Source organism: Anolis sagrei, chromosome X (assembly GCF_037176765.1).
Source record: "Anolis sagrei isolate rAnoSag1 chromosome X, rAnoSag1.mat, whole genome shotgun sequence".
Classification (NCBI taxonomy): domain Eukaryota; kingdom Metazoa; phylum Chordata; class Lepidosauria; order Squamata; family Dactyloidae; genus Anolis; species Anolis sagrei.
This window is the reverse complement of record NC_090034.1, coordinates 89,819,218-89,843,568: the sequence shown is the minus strand read 5'-3', so window position 1 is coordinate 89,843,568 and position 24,351 is coordinate 89,819,218. Positions and strand designations below refer to the sequence as shown.

The 24,351-nt window shown below is 41.1% G+C and overlaps 2 protein-coding genes across 4 annotated transcripts in view; both read left to right on the top strand.

Moving 5' to 3' along the window:
* Window positions 1-6,674, top strand: part of LOC137094819 (serine protease hepsin-like) — a 39,633-nt gene extending 32,959 nt beyond the window's left edge. For both annotated transcript variants that reach the window (XR_010908728.1, XM_067460681.1), the window contains exon 13: window positions 2,531-6,674. Coding sequence is in view for 1 of the 2 variants with exons in the window: in XM_067460681.1 (XP_067316782.1) it covers window positions 2,531-2,569 (39 nt within the window). In the remaining variant the exon portion in view is untranslated. The remainder of the gene's footprint in view (window positions 1-2,530) is intronic.
* A 4,347-nt stretch (window positions 6,675-11,021) lies between these two features.
* On the top strand, window positions 11,022-23,520 carry LOC132780226 (sulfotransferase 2B1-like). 2 transcript variants are annotated; one of them, XM_060783813.2, is made up of 7 exons: window positions 11,022-11,130; window positions 11,799-11,944; window positions 16,034-16,242; window positions 16,586-16,712; window positions 18,284-18,378; window positions 20,196-20,376; window positions 22,514-23,520. In XM_060783813.2, exons 2-7 carry the CDS (start codon window positions 11,815-11,817, stop codon window positions 22,621-22,623), a joined length of 852 nt encoding a protein of 283 aa, XP_060639796.2. In that variant the 5' UTR covers window positions 11,022-11,130; window positions 11,799-11,814; the 3' UTR covers window positions 22,624-23,520. The 2 variants fall into 2 exon arrangements, with proteins under 2 accessions (XP_060639796.2, XP_060639797.2); XM_060783814.2 differs by lacking the exon at window positions 11,799-11,944.
* The last annotated feature ends 831 nt before the right edge of the window (window positions 23,521-24,351 follow it).

Sequence of the window (24,351 nt, the reverse complement as noted above, 5' to 3'; positions counted from 1 at the left end):
TTATGATAAAGAGCCTAGTTTCTGACCAGGGTATTACCTGACACTGTGAAGTATGTGGCTGTATAGTATATTTCCCCGAATAATCTGTTAACTTCTGTATGTTATCTATTTAACAGATTGTTCTTGTTGTTGCAACTCTTATGATAACTGTTACTGCCATGTTTTGCCCTGACATCAATCCATTTGAAAGAGAAATAGCATTAGTTGACAGCTCTTGATGGCTCAAGTTATCTGCCATTCAACCTACACACAATACCCCTGAAAGGCTCTATGGAGCCCACTGTTTTAATTTTCCCTGGAGCCGCTGATTAGAAGGACTCCATCCCTGATCTTTAAAATATTGCCATTTTGGACTACAGCTTTCGGACTGTATAATCTAGCATGGGTTCTGGAAGCTGTAATCTGAAAAAGTAACTTTTCCAAGCTGTGGTCTAGTTTGAAAGCTGTTTGGTGGCTGCCCATCTGCTACTGAGCACAATTCAAAATTCTGGCTTTAGCCTAAAAAGCCCTAAATGGTTTTGGCACAACTTATCTGTCTGAACACACCTCCCTCTATGAACCAACTTAGAGGTTAAGATCATCTGGGGAAGCCCTGCTACCCTTTCGCATGGCTGGTGGGGATGAGAGACAGAGCCTTCTCAGTAGTGGCCCCTTGGTTATGGAACTCCCTCCCCAGCAAAATCATGTCAGCTTCCTCCTTCCTGACATCGGAAAGCATTGAAAACATGGCTTTGGGACCAAGCCTTTGGCGAATAGTGCAGTGCAATAAGTGATGATGGAAAATGTGCAGTGACAATTGGAATGGATTTTTGACTATGATCTCAGATTGCGTGATTTTAATAATGTGTTTTAATCTTTATAGGATTTTAAATTCACTTTTATGTATATGTTTATTTTATGTCTGTTGTGTATATGAAATCGAATTATTGCCTTTGAAAGGCTGCCCTGAGTCCCCTTCAGGGTTGAGAAGGGTGGGATATAAATACTGTAAATAATAATTAATAAGTTATACAGCATTTCTCAACCTGGGAGTTGGGACTCCGGGGCGGGGGGGGGGGGGGGGGAGGGGGGATCGCGAGGGGGTGTCAGAGAGGTAGCCAAAGACCATCAGAAAACACAGTATTTTCTGTTGGTTATGTGGGTTCTGTATGGGACGTCTGACCCAATTCTATTGTTGATGAGGTTCAGAATGCTCTTTGATTGTAGGTGAACTATAAATACCAGCAACTACAACTCCCAAATATCAAGATCTATTTTCCCCAAACTCCACCAGTGTTCACATTTGGACAGATTGCATATTCGTGCTAAGTTTGGTCAGATCCATCATTGTTTGAGTCCACAGTGCTCTCTGGATGTAGGTGAACTACAACTCCCAAACTCAAGGTCAATGCCCACCAAACCCTTCCAGTATTTTCTGTTGGTCATGAGAGTCCTGTGTGCCAAGTTTGGTTCATTTCCATCATTGGTGGAGTTCAGAATGCTCTTTGATTGTAGGTGAACTATAAATCCCAGCAACCACAACTCCCAAATGACAAAATCAATTCTCCCCCAACCCCACCAGCATTCAAATTTTGGCGTATCGGGTATAAGTGCAAAATTTGGTTCAGTGAATGAAAAGACATCCTGCATATCGGATATTTACATTACGATTTGTAACAGTAGCAAAATCACAGTTATTTATTTATTTATAACATTTATATGCCGCCCTTTTCACCCTATATATATCTTGTAAGATGCTCTAAGTCCCCTTCAGGGTGAGAAGGGCGGCATACACACACACACACACACACACACAATATATTATATGTTATATTATTAGCATAGTACAATAAGGTAAAGGTAAAGGTTGTCCCCTGACATTAAGTCCAGTCATGTCTGACTCTGGGGTGTGGTGCTCATCTCCATTTCTAAGCCGAAGATCCAGCGTTGTCCATAGACACCTCCAAGATCATGTGGTCGGCATCACTGCATGGAGTGCCGTTATAGTATTGTACTTTTATATGTAATATAGTACAATATTAGTATTAAATATTATTATATTGTACTTTACCATTATATTGTAATATTATTAGTAATATTACATGTAATATAAATATATAATTATAATATCATATTATTAGTAGTATTATATTGCATTATATTATAATATTATAAATAATATATGTATATACAATATCTTATATTAAATTATGCTATATTATGTTATTAGCATAGCACAGGAGACACGGTGCCCCCCCCCCCCCTCTTCACTCTGGCTCAGAGCAGCAGTTGGTCCCCAACTGATGACATATGAAGTAGCAACGAAAATAATTTTATGGTTGGAGGTCACCACAACATGAGGACCTGTATTTAGGGGTTGCAGCATGAGGAAGGTTGAGAAACACTGAACTAGTACATTGTGGTGGAAGGGCATAATGGCGATTGGTAACCCTCTTTCTCAGTGCCATTCATTCTCTTCCATCCTCTCAACCGAATTCTGTGGCCAATGAGAGAATTCTCAAGCTATCCATCTCTTGTTTTCTTCCTGCAGTCTCACTCCCACTCCAGCGGGATGGTGATCCAGTACTGAAGCCACAGAAAGTGTGACAATGAGCCACGGCTGCTCCAGCCTCCTTCCCTTTCAGTGAGATGTTGCTGCTTTAAAAAGAAAAAAAAAGCCAAACCAGAGAAAACAACATTTGCAAGGGAACAAACACAGGCACCTGTTGGACTGTACTTTGGACTGGCTCAGTGTTACAGAAATGAACCAAGGGAGTCCTTGCCAACTGGCAGTCATCGTGCTTTGCCAGCCTTTGCAGTATCTCTCACTCTACTGATAGGAAACTTCTGCTGCTGTATTTTTGTCTCACGAATGGTGCTTCTCATCCTTTAACTGCTCAACTATGAATGAATTTCCACCCTGCATCTCAGGACACTTTGGGTTGGTTAATATGAGGCTGTTGTGGATTCAAAGATTGGTCTAGCTCACTCTCAGATTGCATGACAAGTGCACTTGGAATTAAGGTTCTGAACAATATTGGGTTATAAAAATACGCCATTGCAGTTCCCTTTTTGAAAGTGAAGACACAGATTGGAAGCTGGGTTGTTGTAGGTTTTTCAGGCTGTGTGGCCATGTTCTAGAAGCATTCTCTCCTGACATTTTGCCTGCATCTATGGCAGGCATCCTCAGATTAGATTAATGTATACATCCCCAGAAACTCTTGACAATCCTTCTAAGAAAAGAAGGAAACCCTCACAAAAGTGATTCTCATCACCCAAAGATTTGTTTTCAGGGTTTATGACTACTGGGTCTCATTTTCCAAATATCTGTAGATTTTTTTTCATGTCAGGAATGACTTGAGAAACTGCAAGTCGCTTCTGGTGTGAGAGAATTGGCCATCTGCAAAGGTGTTGCTCAGGGGATCCCCGGATGTTTTGATGTTTTACCATCCTAGTGGGAGGCTTCTCTCATGTCCCTGCATGGGGAGCTGGAGGTGACAGAGGGAGCACATCCACGCTCTCCCCAGATTCGAACCTCTGACCTGTTGGTCTTCAGTCCTGCTGGCACAAGAGTTTAACCCATTGCGCTACTGAGGGCTCTATCTGTAGATGATTGGCTGTAAGAAGATAATTGGCACTAACCTAAGGGAGGCTGCTGAAGTGGCCTCTCCATCCTTTTTTCTCTGCACCCTTTTTTGTGTAGGTGTTTTTTAAAAAAGAGGTAGAGATAGAGAATAGAATAAGGTATTTCATATCATGAGTAATGGCCTAAAGGAAGAGATTCACAATCTGGAGAGGATAACAGTTGGAAAAGGAAATCATGAAGTATGTTAAGGATGCTTGTTAGGAAATAGATCTAGAACACCATGTGATGGAACTGTTTGAGCCTACAGTGACAAATAAAAGTGGATCCTGTTGGAACTAATGTTGGATCCATGCTCCAAAGTGTTCCGCTTTTGATTCTGGTGGGTCGAAAGGCAATGGTCAGGGGAGATTATTCCTATAGATACATTTCCAGAGCTTGGAAACACTACATTTTGGGGGTAGAATTCCAAAAATCCTCTTGCCATCCCAACTAGCTTCTTGGCCATGGCCATACAGCTCGGAAAACTAACAGCAACCCAGTTATTCTGGCCATGAAAGCCTCCGACAACACACCCAATAATTGTTAGGATCGTGTTTTCCTCTGAATAGGCAAAATGAAGCAGAAGGAGATGTGATAAGTTATTTACATGTACCTGTTTAATCTTACCTCTAGGATAGCTACTACGAGGGTTGAATAAAAAGTAATGCCTCCACTTTAGTAACTTCTCAACAGATGGTAGTACCGGTATGCGGCAGGTACTAGCTTGTACAGTAGACTCTCCTCTACAGTTCCATTTTGGTGGGAAGCCTTGGCATTGAACGGTTATGTTGTTAAAATGCAAAGTATGGAACCCTGCACAGACGGCCGGTCCATGCGACTTAAGCAACGTGCAGTAATTGAATTCTTGACAGCAGTAGGTGTCACCCCAAATTTCAAGCATAATAGGCATTTCACAAGAACGTGTGGGTCACATTAATGCTTTGCTTGGCTATCGGAAGATCTGTGCACGATGGATACCCAGAATGCTGATGCCTGAAATGAAAACGCAAAGACTTCTTCCGTGACGGCTTCAGAAAACTTGTTCATCGTTGGCAGGAATGTATCCAATTGTCTGGTGATTATGTGGAAAAGTAAATAGTGGTAGTTAAAGAGCACATCCTAAGGGTTATTTCTGCATTTGATTTATTAAAATATTCCCATCCAAATCCAAGTAACGAAGGTGGAAGCATTACTTTTCATTCAACCATAGTATTTTAAGTTCATTGGGTGGGGATTATTTTTAATCTTTTAGTGTTTCAATGGAGCCTTCAGGAGTTTTGCTTGTGTGCTGCTATGACTTGTGCGTTCAGGAGCTGTTGTTTGTGTGTTGTCTTCAAGTCTGAAAAAGGGAGCAACAACTCAGATCAAATCGTCAGATGCCCCAATCTAAGATGGGGATGGGGAGTAATAATACACTTTATTTATACTCCGCCCTTCTCCCCTAGGGGACTCAGAGCAGATTACAGCGTTTCTGCTCTCAGCGTTTACATACAAAGACAAACATTCAATGTCTGTACAATCATATACAATGAGACGCACAAACACAAACAAAGGCAGAGGCTTCTCCTTTCATTTCTGGCTTCTGGAGGTGCCAACCTGAACTTGGCTGAACTCCTGACCTGAAGGTTTGCAGTTCATACCTGTGAGATGGGGTGAGCTCCCAACTGTCAGCTCCAGTTCCTGCCAACCTAGCAGTCCAAAAACATGCAAATATGAGTAGATAAATATGTACTGTTGTTGAAGGATTTCATGGCTCGAATCACTGGGTTGCTGTAAGTTTTTTGGACCGTATGGACATGTTCCAGGAGCATTCTCTCCTGACGTTTCACCTGCATCTATAGCAGGCATCCTCAGAGGTTATGAGGTCTGTTGGAAACTAGGAAAATGGGGTTTATATATCTGTGGAATGTGCAGAGTGGGAGAAAGAACTCTTGTCTGTTGGGAGGTAGGTGTGAATATGTATTGTCAAAAGCTTTCATGGCTGGAATCACTGGGTCAGTGGTTCTCAACCTATGGGTCCCCAGATGTTTTGGACTTCAAATCCCAGAAATCCTAACAGCTGGTAAACACCTGGGGACCCACAGGTTGAGAACCACTGTACTGGGTTGTTATAGGTTTTTCGGGCTATATGGCCATGTTCTAGACCAGTGGTTCTCAACCTGTGGGTCCCCAGATGTTTTTGGCCTACAACTCCCAGAAATCCTAGCCAGTTTACCAGCTGTTAGGATTTCTGGGAGTTGAAGGCCAAAAACATTTGGGGACCCCAGGTTGAGAACTACTGTTCTAGAAGCATTATCTCCGGACGTTTTGCCTGCATCTGTGGCAAGCATCCTCACACATCCTACAACAACATAGGTGTGAATGTTTCAATTGATCACCTTGATTAGCATTTAATGACCCAGAAGTTTTCAAGGTGTGACTTCATACTGCCTGGGGACATCCTTTATTGAGAGGTGATTAGGTATCCTTGATTATTTCTTGTCTGGAGCTCCTCTGTTTTTATTTACTGTTATGATTTTAGAGTTTTTAAATACCGAATCTAACCCCCCATTTAAATTTTTCATTATGCCTCAGGGTAGGAGTATATTGAGGTGCCATCGGAATTTTACAAGGCAGTTCCCCCATCTGTGAAGCACTATTCAGAGTGAAATGGTAGACTGGAAATATATATGAAGACAAGGCAGATATAAGTAGATGTTTTTGCAAATCCCAACCATATGAACAACCATTTAGATTGTCCTAAAGCATATTTATGTACACTTGCACAAACTTTTCCACCTATTGATTTCCTGAAAAAGTCATGTGTTCTTGGCTGGGCTAATCAGATATGTTTGATGTTTGCTGACCAAACATACTAAATGTTCCTTTCCCCCCAGATATGGCAGCGGTCAATATCTACCTGGGGTTAGGAAGCACCCCAGAACATTCCTTTTATTATGTCACTTTGTTGTGTAAATAGATTACTGTATTGGCTCTCTGCTGTCTTATGTGACCATGGATCAGTGCACTCAGATTGTATATATTTGCATAATTTTGATGATTTCAATAAATTAAACTTGTTTTGATTATAGATGGAGTTTTCAAAGGTGTCCACTATTGCGTTGCCGGAAGAAGGGGTGTTTCACTACAAGAGCAGTGCCACAGAGCAGGTCTAACTTATCTGTTTTGAGAAATTAAGGGAAATTATCAGGGAATACCAAGAGCTCTTGGATGGTAACACCTTGAAATTCTGGAGAGTTGCTGCAAGTTAACAATAGTGGACAGAATGAACTTGGCACAAGTCAGCTTACTAAAAGAACATTAATTGGAATCCTGTTACTTACATGGACTAATATAACCAAATGTTACATAAGCAGTACGTGCTTTGACTTTCACATGGAGTCTTTTAATATCTCATTGTATTTATGCTTATTTGCTTACTTACTTAGGCGATCCCTTGTAGCCCGAGGATGATGGTTCTCCAAGTGTAGTGTCTTGGTGGTGGGTCCATAGGTGGCTGCAGAGCCCTATTCTTGATCCGCATGTTCTCCCACAGTTAGGACATTGGTTTCCAAGTGGAAGGCGGTCCGGTCAGGGTTGGCTTGATGCGTCTTTCTCTTGGTACATTTTCCCTTTCACCCTCCATTCATGCCTCTTCAAATTCTGCAGCACTGCTGATCACAACTGACCTCCAGTTAGAGTGCTCAAGGACCAGGGCTTCCCAGTTCTCAGTGTCTATGCCACAGTTTTTAAGGTTGGGTTTAAGCCCATCTTTAAATCTCTTTTCCTGTCCACTAACATTATGTTTCCTGTTCTTGAGTTGGGAGTAGAGTAACCATTTTGGGAGATGGCGATCGGGCATTTGGACAATGTGGCCAGTCCAGTGGAGTTGATGGTGTAGGAGCATCGTTTCAATGCTAGTGGTCTTTGCTTCTTCCAGCATGCGGACATTTGTCTGCCTGTCTTCCTGAGAAATTCGCAGGATTTTTCGGAGGCAACACTGATTGAATCATTCCAAGATTTGAGTGTGATGTCTGTAGACAGTCCACGTTTTGCAAGCATAGACTGTCTACAGACTTTACACTCAAATCCTGGAACACATCTCACATCTCATTGTACAATGCAATACAGAGTATGCTTGTATTCCATGTATTATTTAGTAGCTAGAGGAAGAGAATGGAGAGTTCGTCCGGGCAGTGTCTGCCTGCAGTTCTGCAGCTGGAAGGCAAAGCAGCTGTTGACCTCATACATCTCCAGAGTTGGTAGGTGTGGTGGCTGGTGCTTTCTCATAGCTTTAGATGTGCCTTTGGGTGCTATTTGGGTGCATCCTACTCTTCCCTGGCCTCTTAAAGGAGTGCATGCAAGAACTAAGAAGCTGTCTTTTGTGGGAGGTGGGAAAGGGACAGATAAGAAGTCCCCAAAGTACACTTGCAAAGTTTTATGCTTTGTAGACATCATATAGGATCTATAGGATCACAGACAGGAGTCCCCGGTGGCGCAGTGGGTTAAACCCCTGTGCTGGCAGGACTGAAGACCGACAGGTTGCAGGTTCGAATCTGGGGAGAGGCGGATGAGCTCCCTCTATCAACTTCAGCTCCTCATGCGGGGACACGAGAGAAGCCTCCCACAAGGATGGTAAAACATCAAATCATCCGGGCGTCCCCTGGGCAACGTCCTTGCAGACAGCCAATTCTCTCACACCAGAAGCGACTTGCAGTTTCTCAAGTCGCTCCTGACACACACACACAAAAAACAGCCAGCGATTTCCATACCTGTACATGCCAGTTTATAGAAATGGAGTACATGAGGTTAGGACTTGAATCCCACCTCTACCAGGAAAACCTTGGTTGGGTCACACATTCTCTCCCAAAAAATCAAGTACATAATGACTAGAGAAACACAAAGGAAAATACTGACTAAATGGTATAGAACCCCAATTAAACTAGCTCATATAACTAAATCAACCACAAAGTTGTATTGGCACAGATGTGGTGAAATTGGCACCTATATGCATATGTGGTGGGAATGTGACAAAGTACAATTTTTTTATAACAAGGTAAAGAAAGCAATGGAAGAATTAATAGGGTGGAAATTATATAATACATGACAGCCGCCACCCAAGCAACTGTGGCCTTGGGTTGGAAAGGCATAGAAAATTGAAAGTTAATTTTTTAAAAATATCTAGCAGACTTCATGTTCCAGGACTACATCCTTGAAAGGAGAACTAAATACACATCTGGTCGAATCAAGAAGAACTGGAATCTGAAATGGGGAAGATAAAGTCAAAGGAAAAGGAAAATATACAGAATTGAACCATATTCTCAACATGATTGATCAATTAAAATAATATTTGAATGAAGGAAAGTACTGTTCCTGGAGAGTGGGGGAGAGGAGGAAGGAGGGGAGAAATATTGAAAGACACAGGTGGGAGATAAATGTGGAATCAGCAATGTTACAACAGTCTGTATGTATTTTGAGATGGTGACTGATTTTGATATTATTCTCCCTGTGTTTACAATAAAAACATTTAAAAAACCAAAAGCAATAATATGCTAACTGACACAGAAGCAAATTTTGGAAATAATTGCTGTCCTATAAATAGTAATAAAATACTCCTCATCCTGTGTGAAAGACTGCGAAACAGCTTGACTCAGTCTCTTGTCCAGGAGCTGAGCACTGATGGAGTGCTTTAAAGATTATGGCAACCAGACCCATTGATACCTGGCAAATAGAGGGAGAAAACGTGGAGGAAGTGACAGGCTTTGTATTTCTAGGTGCAAAGATTACTACAGACGTAAACTGCAGCCAGGAAATAGAAGATGTTTACTTCTTGGGAGGAGAGCAATGACCAATCTCGATAAAATATTGAAGTGTAGAGACATCACACTGGCAATGAAGATCCACATAGTCAAAGCAATGGTATTCCCCATAGTAACCTATGGATGTGAGAGTTGGACCATAAGGAAGGCTGAGCCAAGGAAGATAAATGCTTTTGAACTGTGGTGTAGAGCAAAATTCTGAGAGTGCCTTGGACCCCAAGAAGATCCAGCCAGTCCACTCTCCAGGAAATAATGCCCGACTGCTCATTGGAGGGAAGTATATTAGAGGCAAAGATGAAGGCCTTTGGCCACATAATGAGGAGACAGGAAAGCTTGGACAAAACGATGGGAGGGAAAATGGAAGGGAAAAGGAAGAGGGGCAGACCAAGGGCAAGATGGATGGATGGTATCCTTGAAGTTACTGGATTGACCTTGAAGGTTATGGGGGTGGCCACGGCCTACAGGGAGCTCTGGCGTGGGCTGGTCCATGAAGTTACGAAGAGTCGGATGCTACTGAATGAATAAACAACAACAACAACAACTGGACACCAGTGAAATAACATATGACACAAGAAAATAGGATTGATAATAGAACTAAAGTGAAGACAAAAAGAATAACCGTTCTCTGATCAGAAGAAATGAAGAGGGGACAGCAGAATCATAAGGAATTATGTTTGGATAATTTATGCTACAGATGATAAGATTCAAAGTCATTTTTTTCTCTTTCTACTTTTCTTCATATCCCAAATCGACCCTACATAGTTTTAGGTAAGTATTTTTAGATACCCCAATAGACTTTCCATACTTTTCCCCATCTAATTCAACCTTTTAACTTAAAATTTTTAACTGTAACATTTTCTATCTTCTATTTAGTTTGTAAATTAATAAAATCATTTTTTAAAGTATAATTCCATTTTTATGTTGACCTTTGTGTGTTTTAACTATAGTGTATCTGGTTTTTTTTATTTGTAAGCCACTTTAAGTATCATTTTGGAGAAATGGCAGAATATAGATGATGATGAAACAAACTGCTTCACCAGTGGTCTGCAAGAACTAAAATATGGTCTGCTGCCTCACCCGTTACTACAACATTGCAACGAGAGCGACTGGTCTCACGAAACCCTCTTATAGTGCCAAGGCTTATTAATTATGGTTTTCTGTGGGCGAGCAGATGGTGACTACTGGAGGGCATATGTTCTGTATCAGAAACTAGACCTGATGTGGTCTCTCCAATGCAGTTTTCTGAATCAACACCCCAAATAACCAAACCAAATCTAAAGTTCACCAAAACCCGAATCGTAACCCTTTTGGTCTATGGTCAAAGTGATTCCTGGTCAAAAAAAGACTGAGAATTACTGCTTTAAAGGCACCATCCATACTGAGAAACTGCATTCTGCATGGAACAGCTTCACACAGCTGTACAAGCAGAATTTTTATCTTTTTATTCATGTAATCTTCATGAATATGTTAATTGCTTCCTCTTCTTCCTGAACGTTTTCCATTTTATTTAGGCAACTTTGACCCTCTGTCACTTTCTGTCTGAATTGCCCCCCCCCCCCCTCACACACACACTATTGTTTGAGTTGTACATTTATGGGCATGTGATGCCTTGCTTTAATTCATGTTAAAGGGCAGCTGGCATGCTCCTGCAACACAGCAAAGCAAGAGAGAGAGCAAAGATCATAAGCAGTTGATAGCAAAGCGTGGGACGACACACTGAGTTTTGAGGTGAGTCGGGAATCCTTTGGGGTCCCAAAGTATTGGGACATACTATGATAGTAGGTTAAGGAATGTCTTTGCTATATTTTCGGTTTTGTGAAATAGCTCCATGAACGTCAGTCCCAAACTCATAGTATCAGAGCTGTTCCCAAGCAATGTGTGTGGTGTGTGTAAGTGGAAGTTTCCACCAGGACTGCTGTCTAATTCCTTCTATCCTTATATAATGTTTTCCTTTAATTTAGAGAGATCCTGCATTGACCACAGGTTTATCATTTTAATGATGGGAAGGAAACTGTTTATCAACTTTTAGTTTGATATCTGATATTATAACTGTTCTATGTATTTAGAACTTTGCATATTAAGATCTTTTCAGAGCTCCAAAATGGCATTTTTAGACATTTGAAGAGGAATTTTGAATACAACTTTACCCCGTCATGTTTAAGATATTTGCTTGGTTACTAAAAAGCAGTGCAAAAGTAAGAAGCAAAAATGCTACTACATTATGGAAAGCATTTCTTAAAAACTTGTCAAAAATATTCTATAATTAATTCCTTCTGTAAATAACTTTCTAGTTTCTATTTCTAACCTATTGCAAGTGATGAGGAAGGGAACCTATCTGAAACTGGCTTAAGGCTGCTGCATGACAAACCTTCTCTTTCTCTCTCCTGTGTATACAGCTTTTCCACATCAGATATGTTATATTTTAACTATAAGGGGATCTTGTTCCCCACCATATCATCTTCTGTGAAAATACTGAATTATTTGGAAAATGAATTCCAGATATTGGATGATGATATCGTGACTGTCACCTATCCAAAGTCAGGTCAGTGGTGTAGTTATGTAATTGCGGACTCTGGAACTAACATTCTTATCGGGGCTTCTTTACATGATAATGTGTGTAGCTTAATAATAATAAATAAATAATAACACTTTATTTGTAGACCTCCCTATCTCTCTGAGGAGGCTCAGGGTAGTTTCCAACACATATGGAAAACATTCAATGCCTATAAAGAACATATAAACAAATTACAGCAAAACACAATGCATCGAGCAATATAAAACTTAATACCAAATGGAATTAGAATTAACCAAAAAAAATCAGATTTAAATAACCCAAACTGACATAATCATATAGTATAAATTTAACAGGATGAAACATTTTAAACAACAATGACTTCATTAAATAGTAGGAATGTTCCAACAGCCAACAGACTGAGCTCAGTTCCAGTATCTAGATAGGATTTAGCATATCTAGACAGTAATAAATATAGAGACATATTAGTCTTCCTCCTCTCCATATACCAGAGTGCATAGGTGTGTTTTTAGCAACTTTTTAAAGGTGAGGAGAGGGCAGTTTTTAATTCTTTTGGGAGGGAGTTCCAGAAGTGGGGAGTGATCATGGAGAAGGTCTCTTCTCTCATTCCCACCAGCCATGCTTGAGATGCGAATGGGATCGAGAGAAGGGCCTCCTCCGCAGATTGCAGTGCTTGAGCCAGTTTGGATATGGAGATGTGGTTTTTCAAATAGTCAGGCCCTGAACTATTTAGGGCTTTATAAGCAATGACCAGCATTTTGTATTTAGCCTGGAAGCAAATTGGCAGCCAGTGGAGCTGCCACAGCATGGGAATCGTCCTCTAACGATATGGTACTCGAGTTAGTAACCTGACCCACGATCTCTAAACTAGTTGCAGTTTCTGAACTATCTTAAAAGGTAGCCCCACCTAGAGAGTGTTGCAGTAGTCCAAATGGGAAGTAACCAAGGCATGGACTACCATGGCCAGACCTGGCATCTCAAGGTTTGGGGTTCCAGGGTCAGCAATGAGTCCAGGAGCATCTCCAGACTGCGAACCTGTGTCTTCAGGGAGAGTGTGGCCCCATTCAGCACAGGCTGTAATCCCACACCCTTATCCACCTTCTGACTGACCAGGAGTAACTGGGTTTTTTTCTGGATTTACCTTCAACTTATTAGCTCTCATCCAGTCCATCACCGATGACAGGTTTAAGGGCAGGATGGCAATTTTAACTTAATTTAAATGTGAAGGAGAAACAGGGATTGTTTTGGATCTCTTTAGGATAAAGTTAGAGGATCTCAGCTATCAGAGCGTTAGCTATAAGGCCACTCAAAAAACACAGCATTGTACCACACTGCTCTCAAAGTCCTAGACCAGTGGTTCTCAACCTGGGGTCCCCAGATGTTTTTGGCCTTCAACTCCCAGAAATCCTAATAGCTGGCAAACTGGCTGGGATTTCTGGGAGTTGTTGGCCAAAAACATCTGGGGACCCCAGGTTGAGAACCACTGTCCTAGACTATCAAAGGTGTCCACACTCTGACACCTTGTTTGACTTAACAATTTAATCTGGCCTTTTGAGCATCCAAACACTGGCTTCCTAAATTAAGTCAGTCCTTTAAACTGGGCACTTGAAAACTCTCATTTTACAGCTGCTACATTCCAGATGCACCAGAAGGAAAGTGCATGTTTAATACGTTATAATTTTGTTTAATAATTTCTTTCTTTCTTTAATTTAGATCCTCCTTTTTCTCCATCATGGGACCCAAAGTAGTTCACAACAAAAGTTAAAACAACATAGCTAAAAGAGTCAGGAATACAAAAGTACAGATTGAGCATCACTTACCCGGAACTCCACAATTCAAAATACTCCAAAATCATCCATATTGGTGGTTAAGAGAATGACACCTTAGCTTTCTGATGATTCAATGTACACAGAATTCATGTACAGAGTTTAAATATTTTGTATAAAATTACCTTCAGGGCAGACATGTATAAAATTACCTTCAGGGGCTTCAGCCCCCCCCCCCCCCCAATTCTCATGGTGGTGCACGAGAATGCCTTACTGGTACATTATTTCAACTGTTATGTTTATTCATATCATGATTTGATCACCATGCTCAATATATTCCATATGCATGAGGGTATTGGGGTAACGATAAAAAAGGTTTGCTAGGGTAGACCCTCTTTCTCTCAGACTCAGCACCCCCCCCCCCGAATCAAACTCAGCCCCCCCCCCTCCGAATCAAAATTTATTTATTTTATTTATTTATTTACTGCATTTGTTGACCGCCATTCTCAGCCCTAGGACGACTCACGGCGGTGTACAACATATAAAAAGACAATTTACAATGAAAGCAATATCATAAACAACAATAACAACATCACTATTAATAATACCATTACACTAAATCATTCGCGACGTCTCATCATAGAATCACAATCCAATCATGTTATCCATATTCCGTTCCACTCATCATTGCCAATTTGTTATAGCACTTAGTCAAACGCCTTCTCAAACAACCACGTCTTTAGGCTCTTGCGGAATGTCATAAGGGAGGGCGCCTGTCTGATGTCTACAGGGAGGGTGTTCCACAGCCGGGGGGCCACCACCGAGAAGGCCCTATCCCTCGTCCCCGCCAGGCGTGCCTGTGAGGCAGGCGGGATCGAGAGAAGGGCCTCCCCAGACGATCTCAAGGTCCTCGTGGGCTCATAGGTCGAGATGCGGTCAGATAGGTATTTTGGGCCGGAACCGTTTAGGGCTTTGTAGGCCAACACCAGCACCTTGAATTGGGCCCGGTAGCAGATCGGCAGCCAGTGGAGCTGGGACAACAAGGGCATTGTGTGCTCCCTGCGTCCTGCTCCTGTTAGTAACATGGCTGCCACGCGCTGGACTAGCTGGAGCTTCCGGGCCGTCTTCAAGGGCAGCCCCACGTAGAGAGCGTTGCAGTAGTCAAGGCGGGATGTGACCAGAGCGTGTACTACCGTGTAAATCCTGGCTACGGGCCTGCTTCAGGGTAAAAGTGTAAAGCAGGGGTCCCCAAACTAAGACCCGGGGCCGGATACGGCCCTCCAAGGTAATTTACCCGGCCCTCATTAACATAAGTCTGAAACAACTTGAAAGCACACAACAACAACAATCCTGTCTCATCAGCCAAAAGCAGGCCCATACTTCCCACTGAAATACTAATAAGTTTATATTTGTTTAAATTGTCCTTCATTTTAATTATTGTTTTTAAGTGTTTTTTTTTGCACTACAAATAAGATATGTGCAGTGTGCATAGGAATTCATTCAGGTTTTTTTCCCTTCAAATTATAATCCAGCCCTCCAACAGTTTCAGGGATTGTTACCCGGCCCTCTGTTTAAAAGGTTTGAGGACCCCTGGTGTAAAGTATAAAAGTATGTATTTTGTATTTGGACTTGGGTTCCATCTCCATGATAACTCACACTGTGTGTAAGCACATTTCAAAATCTGAAAGAAATCAAAAATCTAAGAGACTTTTGACCCCAAGCATTTTGGATAAGGGATATTCAATCTCTATAAACAACATTAAATGAAATCCTTGTAAACAAAACATTAATTTAAAACAATGAAAAGCATGTATAAATCTCCTTATTGCACTGCCCCAACCAGATTAAAAACAATCCATCTGTTTAAATAGGAAGTTCTTGGTCTGTTGGTTGAAGGAGAGCAGGAACATGTTCAACAACAACTTTTGAAAACAATTTATCCTCTACACGTCACTATATCTTTCTACACCTAATTTTATTCAAGCAAAACTTGCAGTCATGTTTTTTATTAAAGCTCCTTGAATTTTAAAAAGAAAAGTAAAATCCTTTTGAAGATCTTCACTTGACCCCAACCCAAAGGAATATTCATATTTGGGTATCAACTTGAACAAGTGCCATCCTGATCTCATAGGAACTCACAGATCTAATTACCAGCTCCTTACAAAGACCAATTCTGGTTCTTCTGATTTGTCTCCAGATTTGAAAATGGCGAAAATTACCATTGGACAGTGGTAGGGAAGGGAAATAGGAAAATTGATGGGTGGGTGTATTGCAGAAATGAAGAGTCCTGGGGAAAAAGAGGCCGCTTCATAATCAATGGACTCCTGCCTAGGTACCAACTGGATGTTGGAGATCTTGGGGTTGATCCAACATGATGGGGACCCATCATGGGTACGCAGTTTACCGGTGTGGGATCGGTCACCATGGATTGAGACTGAAGATGGCCTGAAAAAAGCTTTGGCAGATTCTCCGCCCAGACGTCTGTCTTCTCACCTACAATTCCAGATTTTCCCCAAGTCCTTTCTCAATTCCAAGGCCAAGGTAGGAGAAGTCATAATGTAAACTTTTATATGTTGTCATGGGGTGTATTTTTACAAGGTATTTCACCTTCTCTCTTAAAGAATTCTGGTGAATGAGACCTCCCAGGATTTTGTAGCATTGAGCCATGGCAGTTCAAGTAGTGTCAATTCAATAGGGTCGAAGCACCCATGGAGTACAGCAGAGATATGGGCTGACTCTGCAGCACCATGATACATCATGTAGAAAAGCATGTGGGAGGCTCCTTGATGTGATTCTAGGAGAATATGAAATAATAATATGAAAATAAAGATGTTGGATGCTGGCTATGTCCCCCTCTTGAAAGCAATCCTTTTGTTTCTTACAGATTATCTATGTCATGCGCAACCCCAAAGATGTTCTGGTCTCACATTACCACTTTTCCAAATCTTTTAAAGGATTCCAGGATCCTGGGACAATAGAAGAGTTCTTGGAGACATTTCTGAAAGGAGATGGTATGGAAAGAACCCATCAACTGACATTTTCAGCATAGACGGCAGCAGACCGGCAATTAATGACTATTGTACTTACTTTCTTTTAGCCAGAATCAGAAATAAGGTCTTGAGACCTTGAGAACACAGTCGTGACTCTTGTGTTATTGTTATATCTTAATGGATGGAATGCAAGAATCTGTTGATTTGTGGGACAAATTGCTAATGCATTGACTAGGGCAGAAATGAAATGGAATTTAGTGATAGAAATACCAGGTCAGGAGAATCCTAATACCTATGGCAGCTCCATGTTATGTTGCAATAGTTGGCCTCTGGGTATTTTATTAATACTAGCTGTCCCCTGCCACACGTTGCTGTGGCCCAGTCTGGTGATCTGGAAAATAAAGTAACGAGAAAGTGTTGGTTTCTAATATATGTAATGTCGTGGGTAAACAGTATTTCTTGCTGTTTCTTTTTCAGTGTTGATGTAGAGATTATCTGGTTTGCCTACTCTGGAACATGCAACATATAATTGTTCTTCTTTAGGGGTCCCTTTCAAATCTATGATATTATATTTGTCATATACATGTGTGTGTCTGAATCATATCTATCTATCTATATCTATGGCTGGGTGGCTCTTTTTCAGGAGGGCTTTGATTATGTTTTCTTGCCCTGGTGAAGGGAGTTGGACTGGATGGCTTTGAGGAAGCATTTCTCAACCTGGGGATCAGGACCCCTGGGGAGGGGGTCATGAGGGGTTGTCAGAAGGGTCGCCAAAGACCACCAGAAAACACAGTATTTTCTGTTGGTTGTGGGTGTTCTGTGTGGGAGGTTTGGCCCAATTCTATTGTTGGTTGGGTTCAGAAGGCTCTTTGATTGTAAGTGGACTATAAATCTTAGTAACTACAACTCCCAGATGTCAAGGTCTATTTTCCCCAACCTCCACCAGTGTTCACATTTGGACATATTCAGTATTTGTGCCACGTTTGGTCCAGATCCATCATTGTTTGAGTCCACAGTGCTCTCTGGATGTAGTTGAACTACAACTCCAAAACTCAAGGTCAATGCCCACCAAACCCTTCCAGAATTTTCTGTTGGTTGTAGGAGTCCTATGCACCAAGTTTGGTTCAAGTTCATTGTTGATGGGGTTCAGAATGCTATTTGATTGTAGGTGAACTATAAATCCCAGCAACTACAACTCCCAAATGACAAAATCCATTTTTTTTAGTGATGGTCACTTCTTGGACTAGTAGGTGTATTTTGTCCAAATTTGGTGGCAATTCGTGTAGTGGTTTTTGAGTTACGTTAATCCCACAAACGAACATTACATTTTTATTTATATAGACTAGCTTGGATACCCAGCGTTGCCCGGGTTATTTGAAAAAGTCATTTTTTTAATTGTACAACATGCATAAGGTTGTGGGTCAACTACAACTCACATGATGTCAGGTTAACCCCCTGAAACTCCATCAGAGGTTGAAGTTTGTTGGACAAGTTTGCTCTAGATGCATCATTGTTGTACCTGTTCCATTCCAACACCACAATACTCTCTCATGCATTTGCATTCAATCGTTGTTTCTGCTTTCCTCTTCTAGTGCCATTTGGCTCTTGGTTTGACCATGTGAGAGGCTGGATGGAGTTGAAGGACAGACCCAACTTCTTCTTCTTCACTTATGAAGAGCTGCTGCATGTATGGTTGGAATTCTGGCTATGCTCATATATCTACTGTACTGCCAATATTCATTTTGGTGAAAAAATCCTAGTTCCCTATCACAAAAATTTCTGTCCATAAACAACCTCCCCTTTTCTCTTCTTAATTATTAAAGAAAAGTTAAATTTAAAGTTTTAGCACATGCAAAATGTTGTAACTGCAAATATTATTAAGTGATCATGGGAGCAGGTGAGAGGCAAAACAGTATCCTCTCCTGTCTTAGATTGGTATATGAATGCCTTTTTATTTGCTTCTATGTATTGAGGTCACTTCTTCTTTCTTTGAGAAAGATGACCAATCTTTTTGTTTCCTTTGTCTGAGAAACTGTTCTATGTCTCTCGGGTAGGAAATAGGAAGTGTTCCATTCCCAGTAAGGCTTGCTAGCTTGTACACAAGGTTCAACTACAGATATATATATTCGCTAATATTTTTAGATGGATTTCTTGGATGGCTACACTATTAACGGAGTGAAGGCAATCACTCTTGTTTCTAAAATAAACATTAATCTCATTTGACCACCGAATTATTAAGGTGCATGGAGAATTTCTTGTGGGATCCCTACCATGTATTGTGTATGTGTTAAGAGAAAAAGACTCATCATGGTGAATTGCAATCCACAGGCTGAGTAATTGGAGTAATTAAGGTCAACAAGTTTGGGCCATTCCTGAAGGGATATAGCTGGGGAATGATTTTGGTCACAAGGTCACAACAATGTCTGTTATAGAACTCCAATATGCCGATGATAATGTAGTCTGTGTGTATTCAGAAGACCTACAAACTACTTTTACACCTTTGTAGAAGCATACGAGAAGCTTGGTCTCTCATTGGACATCAAGAAAACCAAAATGCTCTTCCAGTAGTCACCAGCCAATCCCTCTGCAATGCCAGAAATACAGCTTAATGGTGTAATATTAGAAAATGTTGACCACTTCCGCTACATTGGCAGCCACCTCTCCACAAAAGTCAACATTGACACTGAAATACAACACCATCTGAGCTCTGCAAGTGCAGCATTTTTCCAAATGAAGCAGAGAGTGAAGATCGGGATATCCGTAGGGATACCAAGGTGCTTGTTTATAAAGCTATTGTCCTCCTAACCCTGTTATATGCCTGTGAAACATGGACTGTCTACAGATGGCACATGCAACTTCTGGAACAATTCCATCAGTGTTGCCTCTGAAAAATCCTACAAATCTCTTGGGAAGACAAGCGGACAAATCTCAGTATGCTGGAAGAAGCAAAGACCACCAGCATTGAAGCAATGGTCCTCCATCATCAACTCTGCTGGACTGGCCACATTGTCTGGATGCCAGCAATGAAGTGATGCCCCTACACCATCAACTCCGCTGGACTGGACTGCTCATTTTTGAATATACAAAGGGCCAATCTTTTAGATGGTCTGCATGCATTGTCAAACCGTAACATGAATTATAAATGAATACATACTAAATATTCCTGCAGTTAGTACCTCTCTTGAACAGATGAAAAGGTCTTGTCCTACAAACTGAAATTCCATGTCCAGTCTCATGTCTATGCTGTTAGGCGATCCCTTGGAACTGTCCTTCCTAGACACAGCTTAGGACAAGATGGCAGATTGAATGTTTGAGGCCAGGATTCTTCTCCTGTTCAACTGACTTGTTTGTCCAACAATAGCAGGCAAGGCAAGAAACATTCAGGTAGCATGCTCAGTCAACCACCCACCCTGCAAAAATGGAACAAGGGGCAAATATTTGAGTTGGAATCTGGTGTGAGGCTGAAGATTCCCAGTCTTTCTTACTTACTCTTGTCTTCCCCAGAATCCCCGAGATAGTGTGAAAAAGCTTGGTCAGATCTTTGGAAAAACCCTGAACAGCCAGCAGATAGACTCTGTGGTGGAAAATGCATCTTTTCATAAGATGAAGGATAACAAAATGTCCAACTTCTCTCAGGTGCCAGATAAATATTTTGATCACAACACAGGAAACTTCATGAGAAAAGGTAAAAGCTTAAGTGAAATGGGGAGCTTATGGGTATTTGCTTCAACTTGGAGAGTGGCCATTGATATTTTACTTCCTAACTTACAGAAGCAGATGGCATCCCCTTCTTTCCATATAAATAAGATGACTAGACCAGCAATTGAATCTTACATGGACATTGGCAACTGGGCAGGGTCTTCCATTGAGCCTAAAGACTGCACTTTGATCTTATGGGTGTAGAGCAGAGGTTCTCAAATTGTGCTCCGTGAAGCTCTTGGGGCCCCACAAAAGATAGTCAGAGGCTCCTTAGTGCCATGTTGCTTCCTGCCTCCTCCTGTTTCCTTCTCCTCCTGAGAAATGAAAGGAAATTAAAGTCCGGAGCTGCCAAAACAACAGCAGCAGTGTCTTTCGGGAAAACAGATCCTTTCTCCCCTGGCTCCCTTGCTGCTCACATTCTTTTCCTTGATGCACAAACCCTTCCCTCTCCTCACCTTCTTTGCTTCCAATACCCTATATCACTCCCTCCACCTCAGAGAGTGTTTTGATTGTGCTTTTCCTGCATGGCAGAAGAGAGTTGAAATGGATGCCCCCTGGGTTTCTGTTGTTGTTGTGGTTGTTGTTGTTGTTGTTGTTGTGTTTAAAAGCAATGCTTTTGGGTCTGCTTCCAGGGGCAAGCCAAGAATGGGCAACTTGGAAGTCCCTGAACAGATTCAGACGTGGAGTGGGCAAATCAAAAGGCAACCTGGCAAAATAGCACTACCTAAAAGAAGCCTCCACTTTGTGTGACTGTGGAGCAGAACAGACAACATCTGTATGCTTGTCTGCAATGTCCTGCCTCATGTACAGAGGAAGAATTGTTTGAGGCTACAGTCAATGTGGTCGCTGTTGCCTGTTTTTGGTCAAAAGATATTTAGCTACTTGTGCTCCTTCTATTTTTATCAGTTTTATACAAATTTATGCAATGCTTTTGATACAAAATAAATAACTTATTATTATTATTATTATTATTATTATTATTATTATTATTATTACAAAGGCTAGGTGGCCATCTCTTAGGGGTGCTTTGATTATACTTTTCCTGCAGGAAGAAGGCGGTTGTACTGGGTGATCCTTGGGGTGGTTCCTGTTACTACTACTACTACTACTACTACTATTACTACTACAGAGGCTGGATTGCCATCTGCCGGGGTGCTTTGTGCTTTTTCTGTATTGCAGTGGTTCCCCACCTTATTTTGGCCAGGGCCCACTCTCCAACATTAGTACCAAACAGGGCAGGGCCGGTCAGCTCTGTGGAAAGGAACGGAAATAAAATAAAATAAAAAGGACGGATGTTCACAGACTGGATTTTCATTCTCGTGGCCCACTGGTTGAAAACCACTGCTATATAGCATAAAGGGGTTGCCTGGGTGGCACCTAGGGCTACTCCTATTATTATTATTATTATTATTATTATTACTATTACTATTATGCCAGAGGCTGGTTGGTCATCCGTTGGGGGTGCTTTTATTGTGCTTTTCCTCCATGGCAAAAGAGACTGGGACTGGATGGCCCCTGGGGTCTTCCAGTCAAATACTGTTAAGTTAATGTTGGTTAAAATTGTCCCTATTTTAAATATTGTATTCTTCTCTTGCCCCCCCCCCCACCCCCGACACACACTTTTTTTTTTGCAGTACAAATGAGATATGTGTAATGTCAATAGGAATTTGTTCATGTGTGTTTCAATTAGTTCACACAAACACTCTCCACCCATCTGCCACTGGCCAGGCCTGTCTCTCAAATTTTAACATGCAATGAGTCTTGACATATTCACAATACATATAATATATACTATAATATATAAACATTTCTTGGGGCTCCGTGAGAAACTTTTGCTTCAAAAAGGGCTTCCTGGCTGAATAAGTTTGAGAATCCCTGCTGTAGAGAATGTCATGTGATACACATGGTACTGTTTTCGGACTTGCTTGATGGCCATTTGCTGGTAATGTGATGAGTTGCTGTAAATGAATAGATAGGACTTGGATACGTACAATGTCTCAAGTGTCCTTCAGTACCTGCCATCTTACTTTGCACAATGGTAAGGATGGCCATTTTAAGGCAATTCATTTTAATGTGGTGGTTGCCCTTCTGTGCATTTACTGTTTCTCTTTTTGTTGTTCCAGGAGTCTCCGGGGACTGGAAGAATCACCTGACAGTGGCACAAAGTGAATACTTTGACCGAGTATATCAGGAGAAAATGCAGCATGTAAATGTGACCTTCCAGTGGGATTGAAGAATCCCTGAATGCTCCATCTGCTGCTCTGTTTCCTAATACTATAGGACCATAACCCTATGTATCTCAGTCTAGTGTCATAGTTTTGCATGCTGAAGTAGTTGTCAGCTGTGTATTGCTGATTTCCAGAATTACTCTAAAGTAGTGTTTCTCAAACTATGTTCCTCCAAGTGTTTTGGACTTCAGCTTCCAGAAATCCCTGCCAGGCTATCAGCTGTTAGGAATTGTGGAAGCTGAAGTCCAAAACACTAGGAGGAGCACAGTTTGAGAAATTCTGCTCTAGAGCCACTGAAGCTTCTCTGTGGCAATTCAATGGGTGTTGGAGGTCTTGAGTGTCATTGAGATACTGAAAAATCTGTTTGTGTTCCTGTAGTCAGATGTGAAATGATGATATTTGCAGACATCAACTAGGTCTTTGGGGGTCATCTAGAGGTCTAAGTGGATGATGTGAATATTTTGCTTCAGGCAATAGCAGCGTTTCTCAACCTAGGGGTCGGGTCAGGGGGTGTCAGAGGGGTCACCAAAGAACACCAGAAAACAAAGCATTTTCTGTTGGTCATGGGGATTTTGTGTGAGAAGTTTGGCCCAATTCTATTGTTGGTGGGATCTAGAATGCACTTTGATTGTAGGTGAACTATAAATCCCAGCAACTACAACTTCCAAATGTCAAGGTTTATTTCCCCAAACTCCACCAGTGTTCACATTTGGGCATATTGAGTATTTGTGCCAAGTTTGGTCCATATCTATTGTTGTTTGAGTCCACAGTGTTTTCTGGATGTAGGTGAACTACAACTCCAAAACTCAAGGCCAATGCCCACCAAACCCTTCCAGTATTTTCTGATGATCATGGGAGTTCTGTGTACCAAATTTAGTTCAATTCCATCGTTGGTGGAGTTCGAATGCTCTTTGATTGTAGGTTAACTATAAATCTCAATTACAAAAACTGTAGATTGCCAGTCACAATTTCTATATTCTAAGAATTTCTACATTGAATGTAACATGAGAACATTCACACGATTAATTAAAGACTGTTTATAATTGGAAGATAATTTTTCAATACTTTGTTAACATAGTAAAACTAGCGCTTCCAAAATCACAATTACATAATGTCAGGCACAGTGACACAAAATAACACTTCCTATATTATTGAAAGATCTTCTTTCATAAACAACATCAAAAACAATGACACATGGTTTATCAATATTTCGTCAACACAATGAGCTTAGAGCTTCCAAAACAACAGTTAAACAATATCCGGCGCAGTGGCACAAAATAACACTTTCTATGTTGTCGAAAGATCTTCTTCCATAAACAACATCAATGACAGTGACACACAACAAGGTCTCCCGGGTTGTTTCCCTTGTTTCGCAATGTCTTCATCAAGTGTTATGATGTTGTAATTCAATTCTTATAGGTGGCTATCAGTTCTGTTTTGATTTCCTATCAGCATTTATAGTTTTTGGATTCAATTCCTGTAAACAGTCTTTAATTAATCGTGTGAATGTTCTCGTGTTACATTCAATGTAGAAATTCTTAGAATATAGAAATTGTGACTGGCAATCTACAGTTTTTGTAATTGTTGTTATAGATATCTGTGCATGTTACAACAAATAACTATAAATCTCAGCAACTACAACTCCCAAATGACAAAATCAATCCCCTCCCCCCACCCCACCAGTATTCAAAGTTGGGATGATTGGGTATTTGTACCACATTTGGTCCAGTAAA